General features: G+C 36.7%; 2 protein-coding genes across 2 annotated transcripts in view; both read right to left on the minus strand.

Moving 5' to 3' along the window:
• Positions 1–5,695, minus strand: part of LOC110450791 (BTB/POZ domain-containing protein kctd15-like) — a 23,854-nt gene extending 18,159 nt beyond the window's left edge. Inside the window, exons 1-2 of the mRNA XM_021498499.1 lie at positions 5,489–5,695; positions 1,214–1,566 (exon numbers count right to left, since the gene is read on the minus strand). Of these exons, the coding sequence (XP_021354174.1) occupies positions 1,214–1,383 (170 nt within the window). The 5' untranslated portion in view covers positions 1,384–1,566; positions 5,489–5,695. The remainder of the gene's footprint in view (positions 1–1,213; positions 1,567–5,488) is intronic.
• Positions 5,696–10,348: 4,653 nt separating this feature from the next.
• On the minus strand, positions 10,349–14,164 carry LOC110450792 (small nuclear ribonucleoprotein-associated protein B'-like). The gene is made up of 5 exons (XM_021498500.1): positions 14,050–14,164; positions 13,392–13,655; positions 12,614–12,800; positions 11,264–11,374; positions 10,349–10,838 (listed from the first exon to the last, which is right to left on the minus strand). Exons 1-5 carry the CDS (start codon positions 14,050–14,052, stop codon positions 10,813–10,815), a joined length of 591 nt encoding a protein of 196 aa, XP_021354175.1. The 5' UTR covers positions 14,053–14,164; the 3' UTR covers positions 10,349–10,812.
• Positions 14,165–18,848: the final 4,684 nt, after the last annotated feature.

The raw sequence follows: 18,848 nt of genomic DNA on the forward strand, positions 1-18,848 counted from the left end.
TGTAAGTGTATACGTGTAGTGTATGTCTATATGTGTAGTGTATGTCTATACGTGTAGTGTATGTATAAACGTGTAGTGTAAGTCTATACGTGTAGTGTATATCTATATGTGTATTGTAAGTGTATACGTGTAGTGTATGTCTATATGTGTAGTGTATGTCTATACGTGTAGTGTATGTATAAACGTGTATTGTAAGTGTATACGTGTAGTGTATGTCTATATGTGTAGTGTATGTCTATACGTGTAGTGTATGTATAAACGTGTAGTGTATGTCTATACGTGTAGTGTATGCATATATGTGTAGAGTATGTCTTTATGTGTAGTGTATGTCTATATGTGTAGTGTAAGTCTATACGTGTAGTGTAAGTCTATACGTGTAGTTTATCTATACACTACATGTATAAACGGATACTGTTCATCAATATATTAGTATAGTATTATTACACTCTCGACTCATTGGATAAACCTGCTATATGAGTTAGTTAACATGTTTAGGGTTATGGTATCATAGAAGAAATTAATATAAACTTTATTTATTTTACAACAGTTACGAAGCATTTTATTTAAACTTATATTGATCACTAATCACTCGTATTGGTCCGGTTGCGCGGGGTACTTTCTGTTGGAGGAAAATGGAGCACCCGGAGTAAACCCCAGTGTGTAGGCAGATGACCCCATACCTTTTCACGTCCGATCGGGGAATCGGACCTCGACCGCCTTGGTTAAAGGCAAGTGCGCTATCGAATGCGACACCCGACCACCCAATCCATTAGTTGGTATCACCATGGGCGTGATTTCATTGATCAATCTTTCAATTATAACGTCAGTAAACAATGCTTTGCATAGTCATCTTTCATTGTGACGTCATGTATCATGGTAATTGTTTCCAAGATAGGGAACTTCTGGACATTAAATGGGTGTTGTGACAGAAAAAAAGACTATCAAATCGTGATGGTTAATTATTGTATTCACCGAATTGTCATTAGTAAGTTATCAAATTTGAATTGAAAGACATTCGGCAAACCACGAGTCTTATGCACACTGTTAAAATTAACTAATGATAAACATGATAGCTAACCATTATCCATTGAGGAACCTCTATGTCTCAACTGTTCAAATTTCTTTATAGTATAAAGTCGAAGATTTTGTTACAATTATGGTTTGGAGTTTAGAGAAAAAGAAATAAAGAAAAAGAAAGGCATTGTATACTTACTTAGTAAGCGTCTCCAACGATGACGTATATATGACTCCGCCTACGTCGATATGGACAGGTGCCGTGTAGCGGGTTGGTGTCGCTGGGCAGGGCACTCCGGAGATTTTGGAAAACGAGTGACCATTCTGTGATATTGGTGGGGAGGCGACCGGTGTGTGAGGAGAGGACATTGTCCAATCGTTAATAGTTTCCAATGTCCAGAGTTGATGTTCTTAAAGGTCTTCCAGTCTTCCAGAAAGTACAGTACCTCCTTTCCCGGTTCAATAATCGTCAGTACTGTCTCGTTACATGGAGATGTTTGTTAAAAATGGTCTACAAGTTGAGCTTTGACCTTCAGATTAACTGTCGCTGTCCTACAATGGAACAAATTAACACCTATTGACGTGAAATGACACCTGAGTGACGACTACATATGTTTACATCGTACAATATCCACACAAAACTCTACTACAACAATGCATCGGGACACCTAAACGAACCAAACGTACAAGCCGAGTCCTTTGTGTTGTTGTACTTGATGAAAGCTACACAGCCCCGTATCTACCCCCGCGGGTAATTACAAGGTTCAACACTAAAGAGAATTAAGCCTGCCGCCAGTTATATCGAAGTTCCGGTCATGCCCAAAGGCAATGTAATATGGCGACATTTCAGAACCACCTGCGGGTTGCCGGAGGGGGTTATTTATTGTTAATGAGAAACAGTGTTCCGCTAGAGGCAGACTAAGCCAGTACACGGTCATACCCTTTGGTTATATACAATTAATAACTACCAAACGATACACACGATTCATACATTTAAAAAAAACTTACTTATTTAATGGTATACAACAGCTTGATAAAACTCTCAAGGTAATTAAAAAAGCTGCTTGCACAGCAGTAGTGCACAAGGGGACTCGGCCGGTTACCATACACTGGCGATTTACTGATGTAATAACTAATATAGCTTCCAAAAAACTCTGCCCCAGTTTCTTCTAAGAGGGACAAATTAATCGGTCGAAGAAATAACAATTATTTGAAGACCAGACCTGCGGCGAAAATTGGTGACTTATTGCATTCATTGTTTAATATTAATATAAATATATTCAGCAATTATTTTTAAATGGGATAGGTTAATTAAAACATGGCCCATAAACGTTCATTATGTTGATATCATTAAGAAAACGTGTTTTTTTGTTTATAACTAAAAAAACACCAATTTAAACAATTTGTAAGAAATTGTGAAAACCAGATTTTTGAAAATATATTGATGACGACAGGTAAAAGATATCAGTAAACCACGGACTTAGATCCAATCTAATTCCGTGAGTAAACTAAATAACCCAAAATTTCCCCTTCTTAACATAAAATAAAACATCCAAATAATTTAAGCCGTTCTTTTTCCAAATAACTAAAACAACATAGGGGAGCCACAACTGAATCCTTACTCAGGCACTGATAGTGCTGTGTAAACCTGGTTTTCATTTAGAATTGATTTTTTATCTGCATCCGGCTATTTCTTGCTGGTACCACGACACTATGAAATAGTATGCATGAATTCAGTTGCAAACATGATTGTCTTGTAAGAAATAGTACCATTAAGGAAAAGATCAGTTAACAAAAACCTGCAACGAAGACGTCTTATTCTCATTTTGGTTGACATTTGACAAATATTACGGTCGCGACATTCGTTACTATCGACATGACCGAGGGATAATCCATGGTCATATCGTTCCCCCTGTATTTGTATTTACGACTTAGTGCTGGGGATTTTGAGTGGAGATACAAGTGTATAGTTTTCGAACATGATAATATTTGAAACATGTGTCCCATGCCTACCAATCGAGTATCTCGTGTCCCAATAATATACGTGCATACTCTTTTGTTATATACATTTCGGAACCAGACCTAGACATTTGGTCTATATTGTAGTCCTACAAGTTTCTTTTCAGTCGGAATTAAGCGTCAATTTTACATTTATAGTTGTCGGAGAATAAAACAAGAGGCCCATGGGCCGAACGGTCACCTGAGTTCTACAGTATTTATTTTTGTTGTTGAAATATGTACCAATTTGAGTACAAAATAGTTAAGCATACCATTAACTTAAGTTTGTCAGATCCATGGGCTGATCATTTCTAGACTGAGTTTCAGTTAAATCGGCCTATTAGAACTTGTTTTTAAGTTTGAAATAGTTTTTTTCAAAATGGCGGCCGTATCGGCCATATTGGATTTCTGATCGACCCGAAAAATAACAGCACTTTGTCAGGACCATTAGTCGATCATTCCTACAAAGTTTCAGTTCAATCGGCCCAGTAGAACTTGACTTTAAGTTTGAAATAGTTTTTCAAAATGGCGGCCGTGGCGGCCATATTGGATTTCTGATGGACCCGAAAAATAACGACACTTGGTCAAGGAGATGTCAGTAACCTTCCCATGAAATATTACTGAAATCCCTTTGCCAGTATTTCAGCTTAAGTTGAAAATGTAAAATGTCAACGGACGACGACGAATAGCAATAGGTCACTTGAGCTAAAGCTCAGGTGACCTAAAAAAAATGCACATAAGTAATCAAGCGCTATTTCAGCAGTAAGAGACTGCGTTTGTGGATATTCATATTTGTTAGATAAGTATTATAAATCACAATAAAATAATCTGCACCCACCGAGCGTCGTAACCGTTTGCACAGTCAAAGACTTTACCGTAACCATGGAAACCGAGATAATTATGCGCTTCCGCCTATGTTGGTTTATTTTAACGAATTAATTTTATCACTCTTTAAATGAGTGGCTAATGAAAATACGGAGATTACGGATATGGCGTGGTTTTCAAAACACTTAAATAAAGCAAAATACAGGTTGGCCATTACTTGTAGTCTACATTCTAATCGTTTGATCAAATGATGGCTCAAGACAAGTTTGTTATTCAGAGTTTCATTTTGTTGCATTCTCCATTACCGTTAGTGTAAATATGTCAACTGTACAACTGCAACCACTACGCAATAGCGAGTATTTCTATGTGGACCTTTCATATATCAAAAAAGTATAATGACACCTCGGCGGATTTTTTTTCTTTCAAACATATATTTTTTTAAATTAAACAGTAGAATCTTGTTTAATTATGTCCATATTTTCATGAAATGGACATGCACTGATAAGACGGCGGAGTTACCTCGATCCCCTGTCAGCAACGAGGTCTAGAGTAATACTTTATACCGATGTAACAATACCGGTTGTTAGCCGTAGAACGTTACATCCTAGGATATAGGATTGTATCCTGGCCAAAGCTAAATACGCCTATAGTGACTCAATGTCCATTTGTAAAAATACGAATTTCGTCACTTACCGTATATCAGCGATTCGTGTTTTTAAGGTTGGTTGGTTCTTACTTTCAAAACGTGATATCCGCTTTTAAGCACGGACCGAGTTTGATTCTGAGCTTAATTTAACTTTTAAAACGACCTCCAAATACTTGCATATTATATTGCTTATACTTGGGTGCAGCCCTGGTAAAATTCGTATGGTATTGCAAGTTGCAAAACATTATTGAACGATTTTAATACACAGAGTATTACCGGTAAATTCTTATACATCAGGAGTAAAAATATCTCCACAGTACACCAAACACGATAGACATATGTAAATAGTTAGAAATAACGAAGGTGATAGTTATTTCGGACTAAATGTGATTGAAATAATTTGTACTAAAATAGTCAACACCTATATTGTATTGCTCGTTAGAATGGTTGCACGTGTAAATTGTACCACGTGATGTTGATGTAACCACGTGCATCAAACTTCAACACCAGTGGCTGTTCACTGTCGCGTCGAGGCTAGTAGTTCAGTACCGAAAGTAGCACAATGAAGGTGACAAATACCTAATGCAGTAATTAAGCTTCCCCGAGGGCACAGGTGTCCCGGGTAAGCTGAACATTCTATCCATTGTCGAACATAAAAAGGTTACTGGCCGTCCTTAATGTACAGCCTTATCCATATAGATTGTCACATAGCTACAGATATCGAGTCATATATTAATCTGTTATAAAAGCCACAAACGAGCAAACATGCTACAGTTTTTGGCACTAATCGTGTAACAGGGTTACAAGTTTATACGGAATATACCTGTACAGCCAATCACACACAAAGGTACTAAAAAATCAACCAACCATGACTTCAGCTAACGTATATATATGTACGACGGATTGACACAGAACGTGCCTTCCTCTTTTACAGACTAGAACAACAGTAGAATAGAACGTTATGTAAAAATGATGTCTATATATCGCCTATAAAGAGGTACATACCTGAATTAACACGTATAATCTCCCGGCGACACAGGCTGTTTATTTGAGAACAAGGACAGTTTTACCACCTCTCACTGGCTTTCCCTACGTAAATGAGCTTAGACAGCCTTACAGTGGGTTTTAACTCCCGGGTACGTACCCTGGGGCCATGTTTCTATTTAGCGCGAGATCGGAGCTCGCTGTCGGCCTCTACTCGGTAACAAACAGTGGCGTGGTAGGAAAATGATGCGCCCGAGGCGCTTCTCCATAGCAACGGAACAGATGCTGCGAGAGGCGCCGTCGTGCGCTAATATCAAACTCAATTTAGATAGAAAAAGTGGAAGTGGGGATAACGGAGAGGACTGGTATTTGACCTTTCAACTTCTCCGATATATTTTATCTACATACAATTTACACGTTGGAAACTATATCATATATATATATATCAGTCAAAGTCTGATACACAATATTTAGAATATGTATGTCTTTGCATATAATAAATAATCTATATAACAAAATTCCTGCATAAATATTTCATCTCATACACAGTGTTGGTGCACAATCAAACGCTTGTTTTCTAAATAACGTCGGGTTTAACAGAATGCAGGTCTGTCTCATCCCACAGCGAGAACTGCTTAAATCGAACACTGAATAAACCAATTGTGAAGACACTTGCCTAAACCAACCCCTCTGTAATATTTTTTTTTTATCAGACATTACATTGGCCCCATAGCATCTTCTTGTCCGCAATCCTGGCATTCCGAATCAGTTAATGTTTAGAAAGGTTTCACTGTACAAAACACTTTCCGGTTTGTTGTCTGTGTATTTACTTGAAAATTACCGGTTTTACCTTAAACCGATCCATGATGCTGTAGAAACGTGCTGCTATACAAACACACAAGAACTTATGAATAGGGCTGTAACGATACACCGCGGTGCACCGAAAACCGGGCTAAATTGCTTCGGTTCGGTTCACGGTATTTTTTTTCCGTGTTTCGGTTCGGTTCGGTTTTTAGTATTACCTGACTTCCGGAATTTAACCATACAGGTGCAATGTAAATATTTATTCTCCAGCGTCACCTACGATGATAATAAAGGTTTTGAAGGGTTTGACATGGTTAATGTGGAAAAACTTCGGTGTAACATAATATGTTACTTTCCAATGAACGGCTTTGTGCCCTACGCAAACAGGTTAATATCGGCGGACCGTGGCGCACATGTCGTCTGCAGGTGAGGCCGAATTGAACATTAACATTAACATTGATACGTTTTGAGCCGATTGCTTTCTTCAAACTATATATCGATGATTTAATCATAAACTAAACCGTAGCTAAAATATATCGACTGTGACAGTAAATATATCGAATGACGACTTGAAACCTGTAGCAAATCACATGCAATTCTTAATGAAATACCTGGCCTTTTTACCTGATAATCTCCGTGTAAATGTACAGCGTCTTATGCCATAAATGAAGTTTATAATCTCTGATATCATTTGCCAATCACATTTGCTGACAAAAATAATTTTAAAATTATCTTTTTGGTGCTTAAATCCCGATTAATTAAAAGTTTCACCCTTTTTTACCTTTATTAAAACCTGTACAGGTAAATACTGAAGCAATTTTAGAATTGAAAACGTTAATGTAAACTAGAGACAATAACGAACAATTTTCATATAACTTTTATTCACATATATTTGAAAAATCAAGTAAATTAATTTATATTTCAATAATTAATTCAGCAGTGGTGCCCCTTTACATAGAAATCAATGTAGCAGCATTAAGGGTTAAAAAAAACTCCCGCTTCCTTTCGCTCGCCTGTTTGGCAGCATTTTGGATTCCTGCTAAATGTCCCCGATGGAAAATCACTCTCCACTTGCCGCATATGTTTCGTAGATTTAAGTCAGGGAACACATCAAACATGGCGACACATTTGAAGAGGAAGCATAACATTTCTGTATCGTATCAAAATGTATCGTATCGTGGGTAGATATCGTGATACGTATCGTATCGTGGCATAGGTGTATCGTTACAGCCCTACTTATGAACGCTCTCGAAGTAATGAGTGAATATTTTAAACGAGTTTAACACTACATTGTTTGAGTGATTTACTTTTGTAATTATTTCTTGTAACTACCAGACACGTGGAATCTTTGTGATGAAGCCAAGTGTGGCAGTTGACAACATTTCCCCAACATCAATTTTTCACGTGCCCGCCCCGTGTTACAGACACATCTATGCCCCGAGGCTGCACGAGAAGTCACAAGATATATTTGACCCGAAGGGGAAGTTTCTATATTCCAAGGGCGATTTTCCAGTCTATGCCCGAAAGCGTACGATCTGGAGCACAGGTAATTACATATTAGAATATAGGCATAGGGTATGTTGTGTCTATTACCTGTGATCTGGAGAGTTATCGACTCGACTTTGTCGGCAAGATCCTCCATATATTTATTGTAGTGTTAGACAATTTTATTTCCTCCGGGATTCGACTTGCATTTCGATACACTACCTTATTTTTCATCTTTTGAAGTGACAAATGAAACACGACACAAACATATCTTATCGATAAAGCTTTTGAAACCAAAAAATATTGCTACTTTCATTGACCACTCCTGCCCTGCATTCGAACTCGTAAAGGGGGCTAACTCTAACGTAAATATCAGGATAATATTTACAAATATCCTAACGAGGCTCCATCCTTTCACAATTTACCAACATATCACATAATGGCTTCGTAACTAAACACTGTGTGTAGAGATGATTTTAGGAAAATCTTAGCATTCCGATAGATTGGAAAAGGTGAGAATATAGGATTGCACTGAATAGTTATGAAAAATAGGAAATATCGAGCATCACATAGAAAGTATATTGTATTAAATTATTATTATTATTATTATTATTTATGAAGATAGATTATGTTATACATACACTACTTGGGGTGCCGGTTTTGTCGGGTCATCTTAAAAGTGCAACCTCATTCATCTATCACACCACAAGATAGCATTCTCTATTACTTACCGCATTCAAACTTCAGTTTAAACTCGTTAAAGCTGGTAGCTCCAGTAGGTGGTTGCAGGTTGTACTAGGTTATCGACGGAAGGGGAGCAACTCTTGTACAGGTTACCATTTAACTAAAATGTTGAGTAGACACCGATCGATTTCCACACATTAGGAAGTTCTATTGGTATGTCCTAAGTGATTCCGGAAAGGTGAATAAAAACAGTGCATCGGTCAAAGTTTTACAAGACCATCGTAACAAAATCTTCGATAACGTGTTTTGTATTACGACACCAATTTGCAGGCGTTTTTTTTTTGTAGCTTACAGTTCATGTTGAAAATATCTTAAGCATAGTTCACATGGACTTGCTTCTCATGTTCTATTCCAAGATGAACCTGCGTACCGAATCTCGTTATTTCCAGGTGAAATATAGAAGATAGGTATTGGACAAATTTTTTCAAATGTTAAGGTTCAAGCTAAAGCCTAGATCACAGCGACCTCTTTCTAGCATTTAATCAACAGTTGGGAAGGGGAGTCCTGCAAATGCAGTGCTTGTTCTTGATCGGTGTTAAAATTACTATGCAGCTTTTTATGTTTATTTCCAGCTTAGTGCTTATTGGACACTGTCATAGTGCTTATTGGACACTGCCATAGTGCTTATTGGACACTGCCTTAGTGCTTATTGGACACTGCCTTAGTGCTTATTGGACACTGCCTTAGTTCTTATTGGACACTGCCTTAGTGCTTATTGGACACTGCCTTAGTGCTTATTGGACACTGCCATAATGCTTTGCTTTTACATTATCCTTATTTATCGTAGTGCTTTCTTATGAATTTCAGTTGTCTCTTATTTAGCATGTTGATTATAATTTATGTGTTCAGGCGCGTAACAACCTATGTAGCAAAAAAGCCCGGGTTTACACATCATTTTTGACAAAATAAAATAAAAATATAAACGCAACATAGACTATATGATATGAAATATTAAAAAGCAATGACAGGTGTTTTGTATCTGCTGTAAAGACCGCCAACTAAAAGGCTTCGTTGCAATCAAAGTATCTAACAAATGAAGAACTGAGGGTAGCATATTCATTCGGCATGGTAATCGCGCCAGTGACACTCTAGCCTTGCTAATTATCCCAAAACTAACTCTAGTTTCCCCCGTGAAATAAAGTGTTTCTAAGGTTTTGACCGCTTGTATACATATAAAGGGAACAATATGGTTGGTAGCCTGGCTTCTATCATTCGACATGGTTACCGTGTCAGTGCAACCCTAGCTATGCAAATTATTGATATACACATAGTACTCACTAGCCAGATATGCCAGACAATTTTTTTCAAAAGTTAAGATCAAAGGTCACCTCGGTGACCTTCTTACATCTCAAGATGTCCTTGTATACCGAATCTAGCTACTCCAGACAAAATATTATATAAGATATGTCCCAGACAAACGGACAGAGTGCAAACCTATAGTTCCCCCACCCCTGATCCTGGAATAAAACAACTACTATTTGATAAACTGTAACCTATAGGCCAATTATCACCCCTGCATCCTCTGTGGAAATCCAGTTAGTTGTTTTTAAGGATAGTAAGGGTTTCACTTCTGATCTAGGAACTTATGTAAATCATTAATTATTTGCCTGTATTGAATCAAGTTGCTGGTCCTTAGAAACATTCAACATGGGTTGGACTTCAGTTTGTAAAATGAATGATTTATGATGGTGACTCGGTGAGAAACGAAATAATGTTGTAAATCAGGATTTTTCTACTACAATTTCTAACTTTTTTTTTCTTCACTTAGGTACAGAAACATTTCATCATTTCAGTACTTGAGTTTCAGATTTCATATGATGACATATACAGTAATAAAAAACAAATTCATTTAATTTCTTTCATTTATTCACTTGACCACAATTGATGAAACAGCAAACTTTCTCTCCATCTAAAAAAATGAAACCGACCACTGCATTGGTCAATGAAAAAGTGGTCAACATCTCTCTCGCACACAATCAGCTTTCATTCTCCAACACAATTCCCCTCACTCTCTCACATGAAATGGTCACCTAGAATATCTTACAATACAAATGATAGATGTAAAAGGAAATAATCCTTTCAATGGATTGTGGATCACATATTGGATCCCAAAATGTGATAACACTCGTCAGTTGATCAAACTTCCTCGATGACCGTGTTCAGATAATGTCATTTGTCTCTGTTCACTATGATTCTGTTAGATCTTACATAACATCTAGATTTTTCACAAACTTTGTTCTTGCACAGTCTCTGTATGACAAACAATATTGAAAGACATGGATGTGTTATACGTCCCAATCTGCTTGTCTCTTCTACCTTCTCATTCCTGGGGGCGGTCCTGAAGAAAAAATAATTGCACATAAGGACCTTTTCTTCAACATTATTTTCTATAGAAGACTGCTATCCGTTATTCTTGATGAACCAAGTTAATGATGAGCAAATCCGAACAGTGATATTTTCCCAGCTGAATTTGGGACCTTATAAAGATAATTTCAGCTGTATTTTCTCAAAATAATTGCAGAAATCACTTTATTTTCCTCAAGTCATGTTTTCTGTGATGTGTTCCCAAAGTGACAAGGCACAGGCCCCAGTAAAAAAAAAGACAGAAAAAATTACTGCCTAAATATTAGTTGTTTATTTGCAAGATTTGTTACAAACACAATCATTTATAATTAATTAATCAGAAAATGACTAATCTAACCACTAGGTACTAAATATGTTATTATAACAAAAGCTAAAATACGGTCATCATGATTTACTTACCCCTCATCATACCAGGAGGTGGTCCTCTCATACCTGGCCCACCTCGTCCTCCCATCGGTGGTCCTCGCATACCCATCATGCCTGGTGGTGGACCCCCTCGCCCTGGGGGACCTGGGGACAGAATAATCAAATTATATGCAATACTGGTTTTTGCAAACTGTTTTCAAACAGGTGGAGTACTTTTTATGTAAAAGGGTTGGATGGGTTGAATCAAGATGCTGATCCTCACCATCTAAGGATAGTTTTATGGGATGCTGGTGAAAACCCACCACTTAGCATAGGAGATGTCCTTTGACAGTTTTTTCACAAGGGTTTAGGATGGATTTTCAGCCTTTCCATGATCAGGTATTACAGTTTATTAATTACAAACAATAAAATTATTAGCTAATGTTCTTTTGCTGTACATGAGCTACAGAAAGTTATGGTACTTTGGTGTCTTGTGTGCATTTCACAGGGACTTGATGGATGTGATTTTTTTCCTTTTTTCTTCTTACTTAGATATATTTTGACAATGTTTTAATCAAAAGTGGCAAATCTCTGAAAGAATAATAATGCTGCAGTTTCAATCCTGTGTAATACTTGCATGAACCTGATGTTTTGCTATCAATTTTAACGTTTATTCATAAACTGTTCAACTCTGAAATACATGATGCAGTGCTCCACCTGGATTTTTTCTCCCATGAATTTCATGAGAGGGGGATATTTTGAATTTTCAAGCGAAACGAAACAGTGAGCGCCAAAAATTTTGTTTGAACATGTACGTTTTGGATAAATTTATTCCTATATTTTCTTTGCATTTTAGTCTCCATTTTTTCTGCATATTATGTTTTAACCAATCAGAAAATGCCTTAAGGATGTCTGGCTACACAACATTAAATGTTTTAAAACTCTAAAATCTGAAAGGATACAAAATATTAACAAAATCACAAACCACATTTGACTAGATTTTTTTAATTTTCCATGGCTACATCTATTTCTTAAAAATAACTCTCGATTTAGTATTGTGCCACCCCTTCAGGGCTTAGATTGCTGTTTCATTCAAGAATTTGTAGGATATATTTAGCTTAAATTGTCAGAATACTGTCCTAAATCTATTTATTCTACGTTAGGCATATTGAAGTCTGGATCATCCTAACACTTCACTTGACTTACTGTACTTCCACTTTGAATTCGCATGAGCAACGATATCATTAGTTTTAATGTTTAAATTGTGTAAACCCAGAAAATATGCAATTCAAAGACAGACATTCAATCCCATTTAGAGAAATTCAGTGCAATATTTTTTGAAAAAGCAGGGTAAATGTTGTGGCCCAGAGTGATCCCTGATAATGTTAAGTTTATTCAACCGACCTCTCATTTGTGGTGGTGCAGACATTGTGCTGCGGTTAGGGTTCATCATCTGTGAGCCAGGCCCGCCAACGCCTCTGACTGGACCCTGTAGACCCTGGTGAGGTCCTCCACCCATTCCACGTCCTGCTGCCCGACCAATACCAGCGCCTGGTCCAGCACCAGAGAGGGGCACTCGAGCAATACCTTCCTGTATAAGATATTCAATGGATTATTTTTACCATATCAATATCAATTCTATACAAATTTAACATAGCATACAAACAGTATATATTGTGTCTGATTTTTTTTTTTCAACAAATGCCTTTGCTACTTGATAAATTAATAGATGACATGATTATTTAATCACGATGTACTCGGAAATCCTGGACTCATTTACAATTTTGGAGAACCATCCTGTAAGAATTAATTACAGGACAATGGGACTCATAAATATTTTTTAAATGATATGCACATGCAAAAAACTATCATTAAATAACTAAAGATAACATGTCAAAAAGTGTTAAACAAAAAACAGTGTCATTCTTTCAAAATTGTGCCCAACCTGTCATTAAATAGAGACAGAAAATGTATAGGTCAAATATAAGAAATTAAGAATATTGATTTTAGGGTGCAAGATACATAATCGTCTGAATGTTTTGTTGTTGCATACCCTTTTCCTTAATTTGTTTTTTACTTACTTACTGCCCATTACGCCCAGTGGCATGTGGGGCAGCAACGAAATTTGTTTTTTACATACTGTTTATTATACTTTTTTATCTGAACAAACAAACTTCTGTACCTCAGCTGGAGGTGGTCCCTCTACAGTCATGGAGACCAGGTGTTCCCCTCGCAGTAACACCAGACCTAGAACCCTCTTCTCCTCCTTCTCACCACTTTTACTGCTCTTTGGCTTTACTTTCCTGAACTCGTCGCAATCTCCGAGGATGAGATTCATGTGTTTGTCAAATGCTTTGAATGTTCCAATAAATGTGCGGCTATCCTGCAGGGTGCATCGCATCCTGTAGTTGATGTGCTGCAGCATCTTCGAACTCCTACCCACCGTCTAGGAAAATGCAAATTACCATAATTTCTAACACTGTGTTACTTCGCAGAAATACATGATTTTCTTAATACAATATAAAGCGATACATATCAATTAATATCAATCCGTGTTTTAGTAGAATTGCTTTATTTGCAAACTCATCTTTAACTGTTCTATGTGGGAAAGAACCATGTGGAATAATGACAAGAAGACACAGAAAAACGAATCAAATATAAACTTTCATTCTCATTATGTCGCTAACTTGCAGAACGTATATGAAACGTCGCTTGCTTAGGTTTGTTTACAAACGCGACCCGGCATCCACTTTGTTTACATTCAGTGTATATTAATATACAAAAATGACACATGTATAACAAAGTTAAAATAAAAATGAATGCATGAAATTCAAACTTACCATTTTGGCTGCTTTAAATGACGGCCGATGCAGTGGATTAAAAAATTGATGCAGGGGCACCTGCTATTAAACAATGGCGGAAACGCTAAAGTACGCGGTAAGAAGAGTCAGTGTAAGGGAGGTAATATAGTATATTGTTTGCGTCCCTTTGAATAGATGTATTAAGGAATTATTTTTTAAAAAAATCAATAAATATTTTTGTTTTATAAGAAAATGCACAAAAGGAATGTTTTATACAGGTGGCATTATCGTTTGTATATGATGCTATACTTTAGCAAACAAGAGATGTATATATTTCGTAATATATACGTCTCTGAGCAAACTGTTATTCCGTCACTAAAGTAGGGACCCCAGTTGAAATAAACCTTAGTTTAAACAGAGACGTATATATTACTGTTTTAATAGACATTTTTTGCTAGGATTACCGGGATTTTTGTCTAATCAATACTCTTATAAAGCAAAATGTGATATTTGATTAAATATGTGATAGTTTTGTTTTTTTGTTTTTTTTACTGAACTCATTTATTATGGATTTTTTTTATGTCATTATACCTGATAACGATAATTATATATTGTGCCACGGAATAAGATTAGATTATCTAAGTGCGTGATTGTGCATACTTGTCAACCTTTTTTACAATTTTCATGGGAGAGATTCTGCGTGCTCAAAATTAAAAACCGCATTTAAAATAAAATGGATAGATATAACCCCCAACCCCACTAACCCGCCCCCACTCCCACAATTTCTCCGAAAAGGCGAACTGAAAATATAACTATAATATCACTTTAGCCATTTTCATTTACATGATGACATCTAAACTTAGTATGGCTCAATAGATATGTTTCCGCTGATTTGAAGAATCTGAAAGGTACACCGGCACAAACCACGAGGAAACGGGGCTATTAATGGTATTAATGGTATCGATAACACCATCAGAGTTACGCATGCCCGTGAACCGGCGTTACTGTACCGTGAACGGGACAATTTCGGTATTTTGGCGAATATTTGGGCTTAAACCAATATTGGCAGAAAATATGCTAGTTGAAATATTTTAGAGTCAACGAGGGTTCTGATTAAATTTCTTCTTCAAACTAGCATTCGTTTCGATAAAATTATATAGACTTTTGAAAATGATATCCAAATCAGGAAAGTCTTGTTTTGGTAATTATTCTTACCACGGACCAGGGACGTATCGTCGGCCAAGAGTCAAGACCTCGTATCTCGTTTTTTGCAACTTTTCAGGAGAGACAAAAAATTATCTCTGTTTTTAACTAATTGAGACAGGAATGTAATTTTTTGCAAATTGCTAGCAATAAACATTGCAAGTAAATGGATAAAAAAACATTTGAACTTTTTTGTTCACTTGACCTACTTTTACGAGTTACGAGTTTTTGCATCTAAAATGTCTACATTTTTCAAAAGATAAGAGGTTTCTGTTTTCTTTCAAAATTCCAATAATGAATTAGGGAAGTTTTAATTGGTACCAGAAGTATTGGATATTATTATACATAATTAGTCAAAATGTTTTTGTCACTGAAATTGCTTTAAAAATCACAAGACATTTGTTTTGAAATTAACTTTTAATAACAAAAAATATTAAAACATTTCATGAATGGTCAGACTAGATTCTTAACAGTCAACTGGAATGCGATAAAACATTGCTGTACTTATCCGCAGATAATCCCCCCACTTCAATAATTGACTTTATCAATAAAATAAAATGATTATACTTGTACATGTATATTGCTTGCGTTTTGTTTTTATAATTTTGGGGTGTGGGCTTTGCACGAAACAACTAGAAAACTGACAATTACTATAGATAAGCAAAACGAAAAGGCCAAAATTTGGAGGGATTATTTGCAACTAAATACGAAAACATTAACTGTCATTGTAAATAAAAATGTGAACAAATACGAACTATAAGTGTAGACAATAATTACTTTTCGTAATTTGCAAATCAAAAACTAAAAAACTACTTGCTGAAATTACTACTTCTGCAAGAAGATATTGAAATATCCAATAATACAATTATCATTATAATAAAACATTAACAAATCATTATGAACCAAGTAGACAATAACAATTTTGTAATTTGCAAATCAAACACCCAAAAAATACCTGCAGAAGTTGCTACTGTACAATTGGCACGACATGAATAAGGAAACTCAATTCAAAAATGATTTAAATACAGTAAATATAATGCATGGCTCTAATAAATGGTAATCGTAATGCACAGTACATTGTAAAAGAAATAGTTACTAGAAATCAATTCACAGTTTAAAAAGGTATTTAAAAAATATGACTAGAATAATCAATTACATTTGAGCTACTTGCATAATAAAAAATAAAACCTATTTGTACACTACAACATGTACATGTATTCAAATTAGGATAAATAGGACGTCAAAAATCAAATTACAATATGCAATGGAACAAATATTTCGCTAATTATATAGTCATTTTAAAATTTGGAACATGTTCACCTAGACCATGTAAGGCAACAACAAACATTAGAAACTAATGAAACTATCAACTCTGAAAGAATCGGTTAACTCATGAAAATATCAACTCTGAAAAAATCAGTTAATTTTAAACATAACACCTCAGATGTCCTCATTCAAAACACTTTAGATTTAGATAATCCCCATAAGTCTATCCCTTATGTTGTCATTGCGTACAAGCTGTTGCCTATTAGCAGTGTTTATCAATTTAATTCAGTTCAACTCAGCAGAATTGCGAAATACTAATCTGAGTGAGGCAACGCATCATAGAATCCATGGTAGTCCTTGGGCATGACCTTTTTGAGTTCTTGTAGATGTTTATACTTGCTCTTTTTAATGTTGACTGGGCAACTGTACAGCTGTGATGTCACCACCCGTGGCTCCTGCCTTCGTGAACGTCGTGGTAGTTCCTGGAACTCTTCGTCATACATCAACTTGTATTCAATTTTCCCGTCCGGAGTGTACTTGAGTACTCGGATGTGGGTGACGCAGGGATCTCCAACTCTTACACCTGGACGGATTGACGAATAATACTGAACTTCTGAGTAGTTGACAAAAAACGAGTGATCCAGATATTTAACCTTGTAAGGATTCACTTGACGAGCAGACTCTATAGCTTCTACATAATTGGACGGAATGTAAATTGCCTTGTCACGGAGACTGCGTTCAATAGTGCTGTGTATGCTGTCACACTCCATCTGTGTGTGTCCTTTCTCCAGAATCTTTTGTAGTATGGTTTTATTGCTGGTCACCGACAAGTGAAGTAATGCATTGGCCAAGGTGACATTCCTATTTTGGTATGTACAACCGTCACTGTAGATTGTGACATGGTCAGTGTCACCCAATTCGTTTAGGATGTAGTCACACACACATGAAGCAAAACTGTTTGCTCCGAGTTCCCCTTCTCCCTCATGCCAGAAATAACACACAACATTGTGCGTTGTCAAGTCATACATAGTAAAGTTATGACATGCTAGTTTGGTCTTGTAGTACATGGCACTCGCTTTTAGACTCGGTGATAACAACACAGCCTGTAAATCTAACGTTATGACCTTACCATGTCCGGCATTTGCAGACTCTTTATCCTTCTGTTTTTCGTTTCTCGCACTGGTTTTCTTCTCAATATGTTTATTATATTCCGACTCTTCCAAATTACCAGCTTCAAACGCACAGTATGTATCACACTGATCCTTTTTGGGATGAAACAAACATTTTTTTTTCACTGATGACACTAGTGAATACTGTGATTGATAACGACTCTTCGTTTTTTTCTTCACATTGTTCAGTGTATAAGTCATAAAGTTGTTTCACTGATCTGATGCAAGGCTCTAGATACAACTTTGATGTACTGGCCCTACAATAATGTGATGGAAGTTTTGGTAAGGAGTCTAGAAATTCATGTGCAAACTCCCTTTTTCGGACGTTGTCAATCTTCTGTCGTCCAGGGGCACTGTAGGTGGAGGGAGAGGCATGCATACCAGCCGCTCTGTCAGGGTTTTCATCTAGCGATTGATTAATCCAATTATGAACTGTCCACTCCCCAAGTCCAAGTGTTGACAGAAACATGTTTTTACAAACCCGATACCGACCCTCGCTCTTTTTGAGGTGATAAGAATAGCTCATATTCTTCCTAGATTTATGTGTTTCATTCTGTTTTTCCTCACAATCCACCATTGTGGAAACGTAGATTTTCTTCTGGGACCAGTCCATTTCCCAGAATCCGGAAAAGATGGTCTGCCGGTCCTCGTCTGTAAAGATTCTACAATGGCGTAGCTTACTTTTGTTACAGAGTTTGGAACAGCAACGTGGTCCTATTTTCCTGGGCTCTTTTGTTAATTCAGTTCGTGTCCCATCGTTTGTTTTTTTAACACTTTTATAAGACTGGCCTTTCATTCTGGAATCCTTTTTAATATTGCGTTGCCATGTGTTGGGGTCGGCCATTCCTCTTTTGGCTTTTTATCTGTTAGACGGTCCGGGACTTGTGTTCTCTGAGTTTTCCTCGTTTGCTTCAGTTCGTGCATTATTGTTTACTGGCTGTTCCTCACTGGAATCGGAATCATCAAGATCGGCTGAATTCTCGTGACAGTCTAAGTTTATGGGCGGGGTCCAGTCTGGGTCGACATCAGAATTATCTAGAAAATCTACAAGGTCAAAGTTGTTTTCCAAATTGTAAGTTTCGATGACTTCCTCGACTGTTGTTTCGACGACTTCTTCATTGACGTATGTTCCGACGACTTCCTGACTGACCGTTGTTCCGACGACTTCCTGACTGACCGTTGTTCCGACGACTTCCTGAC

Source organism: Mizuhopecten yessoensis, unplaced genomic scaffold (assembly GCF_002113885.1).
Source record: "Mizuhopecten yessoensis strain PY_sf001 unplaced genomic scaffold, ASM211388v2 scaffold5519, whole genome shotgun sequence".
Lineage (NCBI taxonomy): Eukaryota > Metazoa > Mollusca > Bivalvia > Pectinida > Pectinidae > Mizuhopecten > Mizuhopecten yessoensis.

Coding starts and splice junctions, on each gene's coding strand:
- LOC110450792 (XM_021498500.1), bottom strand. Junction 12,801..13,391: donor AGGGACCACCTCCAGCTGAG/GTACAGAAGTTT, acceptor TATCTTATACAG/GAAGGTATTGCTCGAGTGCC. Junction 11,375..12,613: donor TGCACCACCACAAATGAGAG/GTCGGTTGAATA, acceptor TTCTGTCCCCAG/GTCCCCCAGGGCGAGGGGGT.